The sequence below is a fragment of the Hypomesus nipponensis genome, chromosome 24 (genome assembly GCF_054491055.1).
Source record: "Hypomesus nipponensis isolate SF chromosome 24, ASM5449105v1, whole genome shotgun sequence".
Taxonomy (NCBI): domain Eukaryota; kingdom Metazoa; phylum Chordata; class Actinopteri; order Osmeriformes; family Osmeridae; genus Hypomesus; species Hypomesus nipponensis.
Genome location: NC_140384.1, coordinates 4,935,009 through 4,949,034, shown reverse-complemented (window position 1 = coordinate 4,949,034; position 14,026 = coordinate 4,935,009). Strand labels below are relative to the sequence as shown.

General features: G+C 49.1%; 2 protein-coding genes across 5 annotated transcripts; one reads left to right on the top strand and one right to left on the bottom strand.

Moving 5' to 3' along the window:
- Positions 1-45: 45 nt before the first annotated feature.
- LOC146232806 (uncharacterized) lies at positions 46-2,227 on the bottom strand. Of its 2 annotated transcripts, none has more exons than XM_084690811.1 (4): positions 2,097-2,227; positions 1,505-1,766; positions 1,164-1,367; positions 46-1,058 (listed from the first exon to the last, which is right to left on the bottom strand). In XM_084690811.1, the coding sequence occupies exons 2-4, from the start codon at positions 1,745-1,747 to the stop codon at positions 147-149; spliced, it is 1,359 nt and encodes a 452-aa protein (XP_084546937.1). In that variant the 5' UTR covers positions 1,748-1,766; positions 2,097-2,227; the 3' UTR covers positions 46-146. The 2 variants fall into 2 exon arrangements, with proteins under 2 accessions (XP_084546937.1, XP_084546938.1); XM_084690812.1 differs by having other exon boundaries at positions 1,505-1,747; positions 2,097-2,211.
- On the top strand, positions 2,220-6,384 carry wdr54 (WD repeat domain 54). Of its 3 annotated transcripts, none has more exons than XM_084690813.1 (10): positions 2,220-2,326; positions 2,848-3,130; positions 3,378-3,440; positions 3,555-3,621; positions 4,670-4,726; positions 4,826-4,953; positions 5,277-5,377; positions 5,652-5,814; positions 5,951-6,025; positions 6,253-6,384. In XM_084690813.1, exons 2-10 carry the CDS (start codon positions 2,906-2,908, stop codon positions 6,382-6,384), a joined length of 1,011 nt encoding a protein of 336 aa, XP_084546939.1. In that variant the 5' UTR covers positions 2,220-2,326; positions 2,848-2,905. The 3 variants fall into 3 exon arrangements, with proteins under 3 accessions (XP_084546939.1, XP_084546940.1, XP_084546941.1); XM_084690814.1 differs by lacking the exon at positions 2,220-2,326 and adding an exon at positions 2,333-2,604; XM_084690815.1 differs by lacking the exon at positions 2,220-2,326 and adding an exon at positions 2,333-2,654.
- Positions 6,385-14,026: the final 7,642 nt, after the last annotated feature.

The window sequence follows — 14,026 nt, the reverse complement described above, 5'->3', positions numbered from 1 at the left end:
ATATATATATATATAAATATATATATACTTATATGTATTATATTTATTTATTAGATTGAAAAATAAACATACATGTTATTTGACATATCTGTGTGAAATATGTCATATGTTTTATTGTAGTAATTATTGTTATTTATTATAATTTGTTATGGTTCACAGTAGTACTGTACTTTTTGGGTTGAGAGCAGAGGGGTAACACGAGGAGTTGCTCCAGTTGTAAGCTGTTCTAGGGGAAAAACTGGCACCGGAACATTGATCCGTATGGGCCTAGACTCTGCACTGGGTTCCAGCTGGGCTGGGTTCCTTTTCAGTGGTCTACTCCGGATACCCTGTGGGCCCTTCACAGACACCCCTGGTGCCAGCTCCATGGTGTCCAGCATCAAAGTGCCCGAAAAGGGAATAATCCCCTCACTTCTGCCCCCTGTTAGGATATGGCTCTCCCTCAATGACAACCAGACAGCCCCAGACACGTCCTGTGTTCTGTTGACCTGGGAAGGGGCTCCGTAGCCGATAAGAGGCTTCAGTGCTTGTGCGTGCCTGATGTGCTGCCTGTCAGATCTTCGTCCTCCTGGCACGGCTGGGGGTTCCCCAGTCCTCCTGGCATGCTGCTTAGAGGGACTTGTGTCCAGGACCTCATACTGGGGCCAGACTCTGTGGCGTGGCAGATGGGCTGGGTCTACTCTTGGCATGGCCGGGAAGTCTTCACTCTGGCGTGCCAGTTTAAGGAATGAGCTGTCTGTGGTTCTTTCTTCGCCCTCCCCCTGCTCTTCTCTTCCTTCCTTCTCCTCGTCGTCCACTGAGCCTTTTCGAGAATGCAGCAAAGACGGTAGCCGGTCTAGCGAAGGCTTTCTGCCGGAAGATTCTGTTTGGCTTTTCTTCGGTTCGTCATTTTTTAGTGGGGGGTCGAGGGGGAGTTTATAACCCCTATACCCTGGAGGCTCTTTGCTTTGTCTTGCTTTCCTGGAGAAATCTAGAGAGGTGCTTGGATGGGCCGTCATCCAAGATCTCTGATTGGATCGTTGGTCTGTCTTCCTAGTGACGCGAGGAACAGGAGGTCTCTGCAGAAACACACACTATTTAACTGAACTTTAAAACGTATGCAACGATTTATACGTTTTGGTCATTCGTTTTCTCAATGCTGTGGGAGAGTGGTGCAGTGATACCTGAAGAGGGTGTTTGGGCGCTGTGGCATATTTAACAGACACACAGCCTTGTGCCCAGGATTCTGTGGTTGACGGCAGGGCCTCCGAGTCCTCAGTCCAAGTGGGGGCGTCTTCTGGTCTCTCCCCCTTGTCCTGATTCAGGAAGTTCCACTCTATGATGTGAACCAGTAAATCTTTGACCTTGGCCACTGTGAATGGCACTAGCTAGAGAGAAAACATGTGAATGGGCAGGGAGGGTACATTGTTAAAAAAAAAAGAAGTTACTAAACAAAGGATGGTTGTTAAAAATGACTTTCTTCAGACATGCAATTCTACGACTCATTGCCTTTCTGATGCCTCACCTGGTTCTGAAGGTACACATCATAACACCTGTCCATGACACGACCAAGTAACTCATTCAAGACTTCCATGACTGCCTCCTCTCCTTCCTCCTGCCTCTGCATGGACACCCAGTTGGCCTGAGTGAGGCGGCCAGGGACGATGTCCACGACAACATCGGGACTGTGGCTCGGTGGAGGAGGCTGTGCAGGAGCTGAAGGGGTGCGTCCCTTCTCGGGACGGGTCTTTGATGCTGCACGGGACATCTGTGTTGGTACAGTTGGACTGCGAAATTAGAATGTTTTTGTTTTTTTTATAATGTAATTTAAATATTTACTTAATGGTTGGTTGATATTTATCATTCAATCCATGCCATTTAAAAATGTATGTACCCAATACTGTTTATTTTGTTTTCTTCCTAATGTATTTGCCTACGTGCTTAAGAAAGTAAGAGACTTTTACTGTACACAAGTTGAACACCACAGTGAAACTACTGTAACTGCTCTGCACTGTAGCTAACAATACACTCGATTGACTTGTTTACGATAGCTATAGTTAAACTTAACAATAAAGCATTTGTTATTCATTGTCATTCACACTGTTTACAAGTATTACCTTCAATGTAGAGAAACCCGAAAATGTTCCTCTCCCTACTTCTGCAGTTAATTTATAGTTAAGGCGTTTTCAGAAAACGCTGAGATTGAGCTTGATCCCAGCACTTGTGGTTGCATAGCAACAAAACGCAGTGTGGCTAGACAGAACGTGTTACGTAATTAGCCACGTAATCTGTCACTATGGCTGCAGAGGACGCGCTCCCGAGATAACTGTTCTTACTCATTGCTATGGTAGCTAATATGCCTTTTGATTAGCCAAAACCATGTTATTCTGAATTCTATATATTTTCTATTTCTGCTTTCTAGATCAGACGACAATCCTTGCCTTGATTGCTAGCTTTCCGTTTTGTGTTGACGTTAGCTAAATTCGCAGATAATGTTATCTTGTAAGCTAGCTGGACTAGCAGTAGTGCTAGTACAGCAGCCATCTGTCTTAAGGTTGTGTCTACTAGTACTAGGTAGCCAGCTAGGTCGACAAAACACGTATAAAAACATAGCAAACTTAAAATGTAAGATACCACTTATTTGATCAGTTTACCAGTGCTAACACAGTGACCATGTGTGTTTTAGAAGTGTTAATATGAATGATTGTAGCTAGCTATATCAAAAACGTTACCTGGTTGATACAAGTTGTTAGACATTGCACTAAGCTAGCTCAGATAACGAGGTACTTTTTTGTTGGAGCTAGTGTTTATCCATCTCTATACCATTACAACACTAACACACTTTGTTTTGCCTTTCCTCCACAAAAGTGTCAACACTAAGCCGACACAACCGTGACACCCAACTGAACTCCTGTATCGTTTCAAGATGTACCACAAAGAGAAGAGCATTCAGATCAAAAGCAGCGCGTCCGCTCTGTACAACAACCTGAGTGTCCTGCGGATAGCCCCGCGGAACCTCACCTACTTCTCTGTGGTCCATGCCAACGTGGTCAACATGGTCAGCGCGTCTTGGGATGGCCTCAACTACTCCCACCGCCAGCTGCAGTCCAAGGAGGGCAACGTTGCCACCAGCTCATCTCTCATCATGCAGGTAGTGCCAAGGAGGCTGGCCTCTTTATTACAAAGGACCTGACTCAAAAAGTCACCCACATCTCCAACTGGCACAGAAATACCTAGGACGACTAGACTTCTCACCCTAGTTAGCCAAGGACTATCCCAACTCCCGGAAATGTCTAGGAGATTGTTTTGAAATTCAGTTATGATTCCCATGTGGCCTTAAAGAAAAAGAGAGATGCACATCTGTGTGTGAATTGTTTGTATTATGTGCTATATTACAGGCCGCCTGGTGTGTCTTACCCTCACGTGAGCTCCTGGTGCTGACATCTCAGAAGGGCATTCAGGTAAGACGGCTCTGGTGAATGTTTCTCTCGTAGGATGTGTTTCTAATGTGTGTCAACAGGTGTGTGTGTGTGTGTGTGTGTGTGTGTGTGTGTGTGTGTGTGTGCGTGTTCCAGATGTATGAGTCCGATGGCTCCATCATGGTGTACTGGCACGCGCTCGACACTCCAGAAGCTCCAACAGGTAGCTCTGCACACACACACTCACACACAAACACACACACACACTCACACTGTTAGGATAATTTCTCAAGTAATGCACAGAGTCGTCGGATTCAAAGAAAGTACAATAGTTTAATGCTTGCCAGCAAGGAGACAAAGTCTGATCGCAATACAAAGTTTGTCCGCTAGCATGTTGTGCTAGCTAGCTATTTAAGCCGAACCGCTCTTTACAGTCATTGGTTAAGACAAAGGCATGCAAATGTTCCATTGCTCTTCTTCATTGGCTCCTTGCATAGACCTGGCGCAGGAGTGTGTGCGTGCGTGTTTGAGTGTGTGTGCCTTTTGACCCCTGTAAGCTTGACCGCATGATTCACCCAACACAGATAAGGCCAGACATCTTTTATGGCCTCTCCAGTAAGAGAGAGTGGTCAGCCCAGGTCACCTTGTTTACATATGCCTCGTGTTCCCCAAAGTTCAGATTTGGGGGTAGGCCTCTCTCTACACACAAGGAATGCTGAACACAGAATCATTCTTATACAGGATAAATGTGCTACATCTTCAATTTTCCCAACACACACACACACACACACACAAACACACACTCACACACAGACACAAACACACACACACACACACACACTCACTCACACACAGACACAAACACACACACACACACACTCACACACAGACACAAACACACACACACACACACACACACACACACACAGACACAAACACACACTCACACACAGACACAAACACACACTCACACACAGACACAAACACACACTCACACACAGACACAAACACACACTCACACACACACATTCTCTCTATCAGTCCAGACAATCTTTTTGTCTATAAGATAACTGTAAATTATATTATTAGGGTTAGGGTGGACTTTTTGGTTTGCCTGCTCCTAAGTAACATCAGAAACAAGCATACCCTTGTGGCTGTTTATCCCTGGACTGTTTGATTGGCCTCTGGGGTCCTCAACAGTGCTCGGTTTGTTTATTTGTGTGTGTGTGCGCCTCTCTGTGGACCACGTTGACTAACCCTGTGTGTTCCAGCTCAGGCCGTGTTCGCCCGAGGGATTGCAGCAGTGCGGGAAAAATACGTCTGTGTGGGTACGTGCAGTGAGAACAACAATGACACGGCTTCCCGCTTCCCTGCTTCCTCTCACGGGTCACTCATTCTCTCCATCGCTCCCCCCTCTCTCTCTCTAGGCGTGTCGTCGGGAGCCATCCTGGTGTTTGACGTGCCCAGCAAAGGCAGCAACATCACCCTGTCAGAGGTGCTGGAGGAGCACAAGGAGTCCATCACCGACATGGCCTCGGAATGTTCTGGAAGCCTGGTACACAGCTCCAACTGTATTTTGCTACTTTCGTATCGTTTGGTGGTACTTTCATTCTGAGTAATATTTGATGTAGATATTCCATCTGTAGATTGTCTTTAAGTGCTCAATAGGTGCAGAATGAATTATTCATATTTGCTAAATGACTATAAATGATCCTGTACCAGTTACTGAATATCAGTGTAGCTGCAGTTGACATTCTGTGATCTATAGGAGATCTTTGACCCTTTTTGGCAAGACATGGAGGGCACACAGACATAGGCATGTAGCAGCCCACTCACTGTGTGGGTGTGGAAGGTCCATGACTCTTCTCCCCCCCTCAGGAGTGCATCGCAGACATGGTCAGTGCGGACGACTCGGGCCTCCTCTGCGTGTGGAAGTCAGGGGAGGACTTCCAGCTGCTCAACAAAATCTCCGGTTTTGAGTGAGCGCATTCCTCGACCCACCTCCTGGGGGTATGTTCTGGAACGGGTCAGGCTGGGATCATTACCACTGAGCAAACTCTCTCTCTCTCTTTCCCCCCCTCTCCCTCTCTCTCCCCCCCTCTCTCTCTCTCTCTCTCTCTCTCTCTCTCGCTCTCTCTCTCTCCCTCTCTCTCTCCCCCCTCTCTCTCTCCCCCCCCCCCTCACTCTCTCCCTCACTCTCTCCCCCTCCCCCCGCTCTCTCTATGTCTCTCTCCCCTCTCCCGCCCCCTCCAGTATGTGCTGCTCCTCCGTCAAGCTGTGGAAGGGGACGGTGGTGGCAGCCTACGGCACAGGCCAGATCCGTCTGTACGAGGCTGTGACGGGCATCGTGCACGTGGAGGTGAACGCCCACGCGCGCTGGATCTACTCCCTGGACATCGCCCCCTTCTCTGGCCTGGTGAGGCAGGAGGGGGAGACACGACTGCCATACTAACCCTACTGTACACAACCATGTCCATAGCAGGGCTCGATAGAGAAAGCGAGGTGGGTGTCGAAATGCTAACTGCATCTCTCTTGTCGTTTTGTGCTCCTAGCTGCTGTCGGCCGCTGAGGACTCGTTTGTGAGGGTCTGGCACTTGACCATGACCCCAGAAAGCAACAGTGTCGAGGTAACAGCCCCTCCACGCGCCTCAGATGGCCCGGGTCCACAGGCTGGTCACTAGCAGACATGCAGGCACATCTCCTTCCCGCTGTCTGCGGTGGAACGCGCAGAGAGACACGGACACACACAGGACCACAGGACACACTGGGCCCTGATTAACTTCCCTCTCTCCCTCTCTCCCTCTCTCTCTCTCTTTCCCTCCCTCTCTCTCTCTCTCCCTCGCTCTGCCTCCAGATCGCCCACATGTACAACGAGTGTGTGACAGACACCCAGATCTGCGGGGCCAAGTTCTGCGACGGGGACGGCTACGCCTTCGCCGTGACGGGATACGACCTGAGCGAGATCATTCGCTACACACAGGCCTAGGGGACTGGGGGGGGGGGGGGGGGGGGTTGTGTCTAGGCGTGTGAGTGTGAAACGCTAACGGGAGTGTTTCACTATCTCCGTTGGGACTGGTGAACGTGTGAGCTAGGAGAGACAGAATGTAGGAAACATGGAGCCCTTCTTTAGATTCCCCCCCAACCACCTTTCCTGAAGTTTAGTGTCTCCGGGTGGTCAGATTGTACGTTGTTTTCGTGTTGTCTTAAACCCTGCAGTGTTAGGAGTACAGTATGGACCAGATTGACCAGGAACAACAACAGTGAATTAGGAATTGTTTGACATGGACCAATAACTGAGGGCACTCCTATGAGGGTTTTCGATTGGTTTAGGTGCGGTTCCATGAGCATATGTGAAGTCCTCTGTGACATTGCTTGTAAAAAAGAAAAATAGAAAAAGGGCTATACAAATCAGATTTGAGGCCTATCGTTCTGAGATCAATCCCTATGGATTATTACGCTGACACGTCCTCTCTGCGTTCAGACAATCTGACACGCGTGTGTGAAGGGAAAGAGGGAAAGATCATGCAGAGTTCTGTGCTGACATGGAAGGTGGGAACCACACTGGGAACCACGTCAGTTGGGTCTCAGTACAGGATAGGACTGTTACACGTTGGAGTAGGACGTTGACATGTTCTGTACCTGTTGGATGTTCAAGGTGTGAAGTTAGGACATTCCACATGGAGTTTTGTGAGACATTCCTTCGGTTGACGTGCTGTTTTATTATCGTCACTTTTTAAACAGAACTATCAAACGAATAAATATTTATTGCTCGCGACTGTCTTTTGTCTCCTTTTGTTTGGTTTTTTATATAGTTAATTCATCTGCTTGAGTTTGCTTGATTCAAAATTGACCTTTGGCAATGAATATATTTGGTTAATGTAATCTTGATTTTTTCAACTGCACTTGACATTTCCCAGTTTGATTTGGTACCGTCATGGTTCTTTCACAATCCTGCCAGTAGATGGGGCTATTTGTCAGGTTTTCTGTATTCACCAACATCCCTATTTCCATGAGGAAAAAATCTCTTATCTCTAAGATAAGGTCATCAAATAGATGCTCATTTATACAGCTGTCACCAGTGAAGTCACAACATCAACTAGTAAGAGTTTTAGCCTCAACCTGAACGAACATGGATTCTGTGCTTTAAACACCCAGAGCTTCAGATCCACTTCACAGTACGTTCTTTTCCTCTGCCAGGACACTCAGTAAAGTGGTTAGGGACATAGCAGAGAGATAAAGCAACCAAATGAGAGGTACATTGAATAAATAACGGTGTACATTTCAACGGGTAAACCTAGAACCTTCCTGGAAGTTTGAATAGCCTGCAAGTCAAGTCACTTTTTCTTTTTCACAAACCTGAGCACTAATGCGAGGGGATAAATGCAACGTACATCCTCTCCTCACCTGCTATCCCATGATAAAGCCAGGACAATAACCCGGTTTACCATGTCATCATCATCAACACGACAGTTTAACTGTCCCCCTGAGGCACAGGTGTGTGCCCGGCCAGAAACCATCTCTTATCGTGACAAGATAAGGACATTTAGGTCATCTAGGGATATTAGTTTTGTCCTTGCTGTCGCTGTTGTCAACAACACCCAGCACAACATGAGCAGCTGCTGGGATGTTGTGAACTGACACACACCCGGTCCAGGTTATGTAAGGCTATTAACTTTGGCAGGTATAGACTGACTGATCAACAAGGCATGAGGATGATGGGGGTCAAACAACAGTGAAGCTGAGTGTAATCAATGTTGTTTACTGACTGACACTGTTTTGACTGAAAGTCTGACTGACTTTTTGACTGGCTTGCTGACTGTCTTTTTGACTGATTTTCTGACTGACTGACACATTGACTGTTTGACTGACTTGCTGACTGACTGTTTGACTGACTTGCCGATTGACAGTTTAGTTGACTGAATTTTTGACCAACTTGCTGACTGTCTTTTTGACTGACTTGCTGACTGACTGTTTGTCTGACTTGCTGACTGACTGTTTGAATGACTGGCTGGTTGACAGTTTAGCTGACTGACTGACTGTTTGACTGACTGTCACACTGCCCGAGGGTCAGATGCAGATGTGTGGGACAGAGTATCACAAAGATGGACGTCGATAAATTCCCCGCGATCACACGGTCACTGATGGGATTTCATAACGCTACTGTCCTTAAAGTACTCTAAGTCCAGAAGCAGAACAGGGCTGTGTCGGTGGGCAGGGAGGAGTGGAGGAAGATGGGAGGATCGATGGATGGAGAAAGAGAGATAAATGATGGAGGGAATGTGAGAAAAGGGAAAGGTCAGAGGATGTTAGGATGACAGGAGGAATAAAAAGACCCTCGGTCGAGGGAGCGGTTGAGGTAACAAGCTCCATTGGTCATTCACAGTTACGGTTCCAGTCAATAGTCCTGGTGAGATTCCAGCGACAGAAAAGGCCTAGGGCCAGATCCTGCTGTGGCCGGCCATACAATTTAGCACAATACAATACCAGTCAATACTCTGCAAAGATCGGAATCCCGCTTGAAAGGTTGTGACTTTCATCCCTTGCTTTGAAGAGGACGTGTTTTTCCAATATATTGTATTTAATTCGGGCACAATTTGATTTTTTGTTGTGTTTGTTGTGCTTCTGTCCTTGTATTAAGTGTTGGCCTAGATACCTAGATATGACTGTGTGACTGTGTGTGAGGGTGTGCATGCATGTATGTATTCGAGGTGGAATAGAAGCATCGACCCCATTTACTTTACCCCGCAGACACACAGGTATATTTTATTAATGAGAGCAGCAAAAATAGGTTATTCAAAAAACATGAACGAACGATTGTTTCCCAAAACATTCTAGTCAGATGAGTCACCTGTTCAGTCAGTCAACACCCAGAATTGTTCACAGTGTGTGTGCACCGAGTGTGCCGGAATGTCATCTTGGCATCAATCAGAAAGCCAAGTTTGGTTTCAGGGACAAAGTCCTGTGGCTTATTCCGCAACTCCCACTGCAAAGCATGCTGGGAGAAAAGCCACACCAAGGGGATGAGCAGTGTGAAGCTGCACCGCTCTGCCATGGCACACACACACACGTTCACAAGGAAACAAGGACGCCAGCTCCCACAGACGCCCAGGTATAAATAGACTGCTATCAAAACACCCAAAGAAAAAGAGGGGGAGAGAGAGAGAGCGAGAGAGAGCGGGAGAGAATGGGAGACAGAGAATGAGAGAGAGAGAATGGGAGACAGAGAACGAGAGAGAGATGATGGTACAAAACGCAATCATATCATGGGGTTGTTGTTATCCTAGTTTGTTGTTCTCTGAGAAAACCTCTTCTCCCTTGTTTGAGAAAGTTCTGTGCTGTACTTTCCGTATCTTTCTTATGACGAAACACACCAGGCCAGGCCAAACCAGACTAGGCCTCTCTGATGAAGGAAACGTCTGGCCCCGGTAACCCTGACTCACCAAACAATCCCAGCACCGCAACCCACAGATAACGAGCAGATATTCTACAACGTTCGACACACTTCCTTCAGACTTGACACAAGGACTTCTTATTCCAAAGACATTTCAATACTGACATCCTTTGAACTCTCGATCGTTTGCCATTCGCAGAATGATATTGTTTGCTCGGCGCCGTACCATTTTACGCTGCTCTGACTCCAGTCTTGACGTCAAGAACTCTCCGCCAGCTGAAGGCAGCCCATACCTGCCCCCACCGATGTCAATTAGGAGACATGGCACGGCGCCTGTGCTTAAGTGCATTAGAGTTAAATAAACATGATAGGCTTCTGCCATCTGCACGAGGATGGCGCGGTTGCCTAGCGCTGTCCGCTGTTTGGCGGGTCTGACGCGGCTGTTCTGAGGATAATGTGTGTGTCCGTGTGTGTGTGCGCATATGGTGTGTATAATGACGAATTATTTTTTTTCCGGGGCTAAGGCTCCAGAGAGCCTGCTGGAGCTTGATTACAGTGATTGTGGTGTGTGTGTGTGTGTGTGTACATCTCAGGTAAGCACAAGAAGGGTGCTGTTGGCCCTTACCCAGGGGATTATGTTGACAGTTGTCCTGGCACACAGACAGAGGGTATAGGGCAGACCTGGGAGAAGGCAGGTCTGGATCGACACATTAGCAGTGTGGCTAAGATCAGACAATGTGTATTCCAACTGTAGCTGTACTCAGTGACTCAGTGGCCTGGGCGTGTTTTTTTACGACCACACCATTAAAGCAGGGCAGGGCCTGTGTTGTCAAACTGAATGCCCTCAAATACCTCGGTGCGGTGCTGGAACCACACAAACCCGCTTTAACACTGCCTCTTCACATTCCCCGCTCATCTATCCGTTGATTTCTCATCCCTTTTTTTCCAGCTGTTTATCACCTCAACATGACACTTTTCCTTCACGGATGAGATTTGCTCGCATGTAGCTCAGCGGCCTTCGAATGAAGTGCACAACTCAGGCATCTAGGGTGTTCTGGAGTGGGAGGCGGGTCTGGGGTACTGGAGGACATGAAGGAACAGATCTGGGCCAGAATGAAAACCCTGGACCCTCAGCCAATGGGGTAAGCGCACTTGACCGGTGAGCCACAGGGGCACCCCCCATTGCCTCGTTTAACCCCATGCCTTTCCAAGCCAGCTGCTCCTTCACTCAACACACACACACAAACACACGCACACACAAACACACACACACACACACAAACACACACATACAAACATACGAGATATGTAACATCAACTGACTCCACTTTCAAAGCCTTTGACCCCAGTCCAATCAGAGTTAGGCAAGCCTGTACTGGAGACAACAGCCTGTTCTACTTCCACCTGGCAAGACGTGATGTCATCCGAACTCTGAACCTCATGCTAATCATTCTTTTTAAATCTGAAAACAACCTAACATCATGGGTGTCTGTCTGTCTGCCTTCCTTCCCGCCTTTCTGTCTGCCTGTCTGCCTAACTACCTGGCGGTGAGCAATTACACCACAGATTATATCCTAATAGGTAAATGGAGCTGAAACACAAACATCTCAATCTGGTCATTTACACAGACAGAGCTGCCATTGCTGAAACACACCATGAGCCCTCTGCATGACTGTAAGTGGGAAGAGAGAGAGAGAGAGAGAGAGAGAGGGAGAGAGAGACAGAGAGAGAGAGAGAGAGAGAGAGAGAGAGAGAGAGAGAGAGAGAGAGAGAGAGAGAGAGAGAGAGAGAGAGAGAGAGAGAGGGAGAGAGAGAGAGACAGAGAGAGAGAGGAGAAGGAGAAGGAGAAGGAGAGAAGGAGGGAGAAAGAGAGAGGTAGGGAGGGTGGGAGAGAAACGGAGAGAGACAGAGAGGGGGAGACAGACAGACAGAGAGATAGAGAGAGAGTCCACATGTATTTCAGTCTGAGAAGCTCCCGTTTCAGATGATCATTGACAGACCGTGGCTGTCTGCCGTAGTGACAGATCCCATCACACGAGGGCAGCCACACTGGGCTGAAAGACACACCGAGTTTCTTAACTTCTCAGTCTGAAACAGACAACTCTCTTGATAGCGTGTCATCTCCCAAGCGCCCCTGCCAACGTCACCACTCCCAATCCGCGCTGTTGGAAAGTGGATGAGAGAGAGAGGGGAGAGAGAGAGAGCGCGTGAGAGGGAGAGCGCGTGAGAGGGAGAGCGCGTGAGAGAGGGAGAGAGAAAGAGAGACGAGGACGAACGAGAAGAGCGGCTCGCAGCGCGAGACCCGAATCTTCCCTCGTCTTGCGCACAACGTCGGGTGGGGGGGGGGGGGAAGAGGCAGCTGTGCTCGTCCTCCCTGTTTCCATGGCGACCTCAAAGTGTGCCGTCTGAGCGGTGACGCCGGTGGGAGCGCTTCGCGGCACGCCGGCACAGCCGACACGCACGTGCCGGTGAACCGGCCGCCGCCGCCTCCAGGCACCGAGCGCCACGGCTATTCATAGCACACGCCGCGCCCAGCAGAGAGTGCCAGGCTGGTGGGCACGGACAGACCCTGGCACTGGGCGCTGGCAAGGGGAAGACCGGCGTGCGGTGAGGCCCTGGTGGAGGGCGGAGGGCGGAGGGCAGGTGCAAGGATGGACACCGGTGGGAGTAATCTTTTACCTCTCTCTGATCTCTTTCCACACTGACACCTGGTCCTCCGCATTCCACACAGAGCCCCTTCCACCCCCCACCCCGGGCCACTTTGTCGACCGTAGCTGTCTGATCTACGTACCCTTCCCTGGCCTTCATGTCGAGTGTCGCTGACCTGGACCCGAGCACACGGTGCGGTGTGTGGACGTCCTTGCCGGGGAACATTCACTTGAACAACCCTCCATCCATCCATCACCTGCGCCTCACACATCAGTGAAAGCCTTTTCTCTCTTCGCACACACACACACACAGCATTGAGGTCATTTTGTGACGGTCGGTTAGTCGTGCACAAACCCTCCGAGAAAGTTCGGTCACTTTCTTTTTCTCCTTCTGCGCACTCTTCTCTTTTTCTCCAGTCCTCGCTGGGCCCCTGTTCGGACCCGCCTCACGGTTGAATTGTATTTCAACACAGCACAGACTCTGCAGGGTCTGCGTCTGACATCGTATAGCTGTGACAGTGAGGATCTCCAAGCCACTATGCTTCAGTTCCTGCCTTTAATGCCAGTCGTCGCATTTCAGGGCCCACTTTCAGGGCCCACTCTCTCTCTCTCTCTCTCTCTCTCTCTATCTCTCTCTATCTCTCTTTCTATATCTCTCTCTATGGACGGGCTCTGAGGGCCTGACACGACGTTTAGCGGAACAGTCTAGAAACAGCCACCCGCAGCCGCAGGGGCAGGGACACCCAGTCAGTGCTTCCCATTGTGAGCGATTGTTGCAGCTCAATTGACACGCTTTTGTGGGAGGGATCAGCGGGGGAGAATAGCGGCCGCTCGCAGGGGCAGAAAGAGCTGTATTGTGGCGGTGAGCCGGCCCGTGTCCTAAGCTATTGTGGCTACAGCCCTTTTCCAGAGCTAAAGCAAACACAGGGTTTGCTGAGTGAAATCGATCCGGTGCAGAACCAGGACCGGCCTTTTGGGCACGGGCCACGTCGGGCTTTGTCGATTTGAGCCGACGTAAGCCTTTCCCTCCTCTGGGGTCAGCAGTTTGCCCCTCCCAGCCCCTACCCTAGGTGAGCGTGGACTCAGGGCGGACCGCAGGAAGACCCCCCATTGTGCTGCCATTGTGCCCAGGCACGACTGTGGTGCTGGGCACAGGGCGGGGCGATGGAAAAGTGCTGGGCGAGACACTTTGGGATAAAGCTCCCCACACCTGTGTGCATGGTGGCATGGCGCTCGGTAAAGGTGATGAGTGGGGATGTTCACCGGGTTACGTTTTCGAAACTCACATGACCGTTTGCGCTCCTGAGAGAGCGATTGGACAGCGATTTCATTTGTCAGCCGGGAGCCTATCTGAAGAATGGCCCTCTTGATAAAACGCATCCATCAGCAACAATCCACAGTTGATCTTAATTGTGAAATGACCACAAGTTGACATTCTCCACATGACCAAAAAGGCCATATACTGGGACAAAGGGGGGAACAGAAACACAATTACACATATAACAAGGTTACAGGTCAAATTCCGACAATGCCATTGTCATGGCCACAGCTTGACACATTAACAGTGTTTATGGGGCTAATCACAGAGG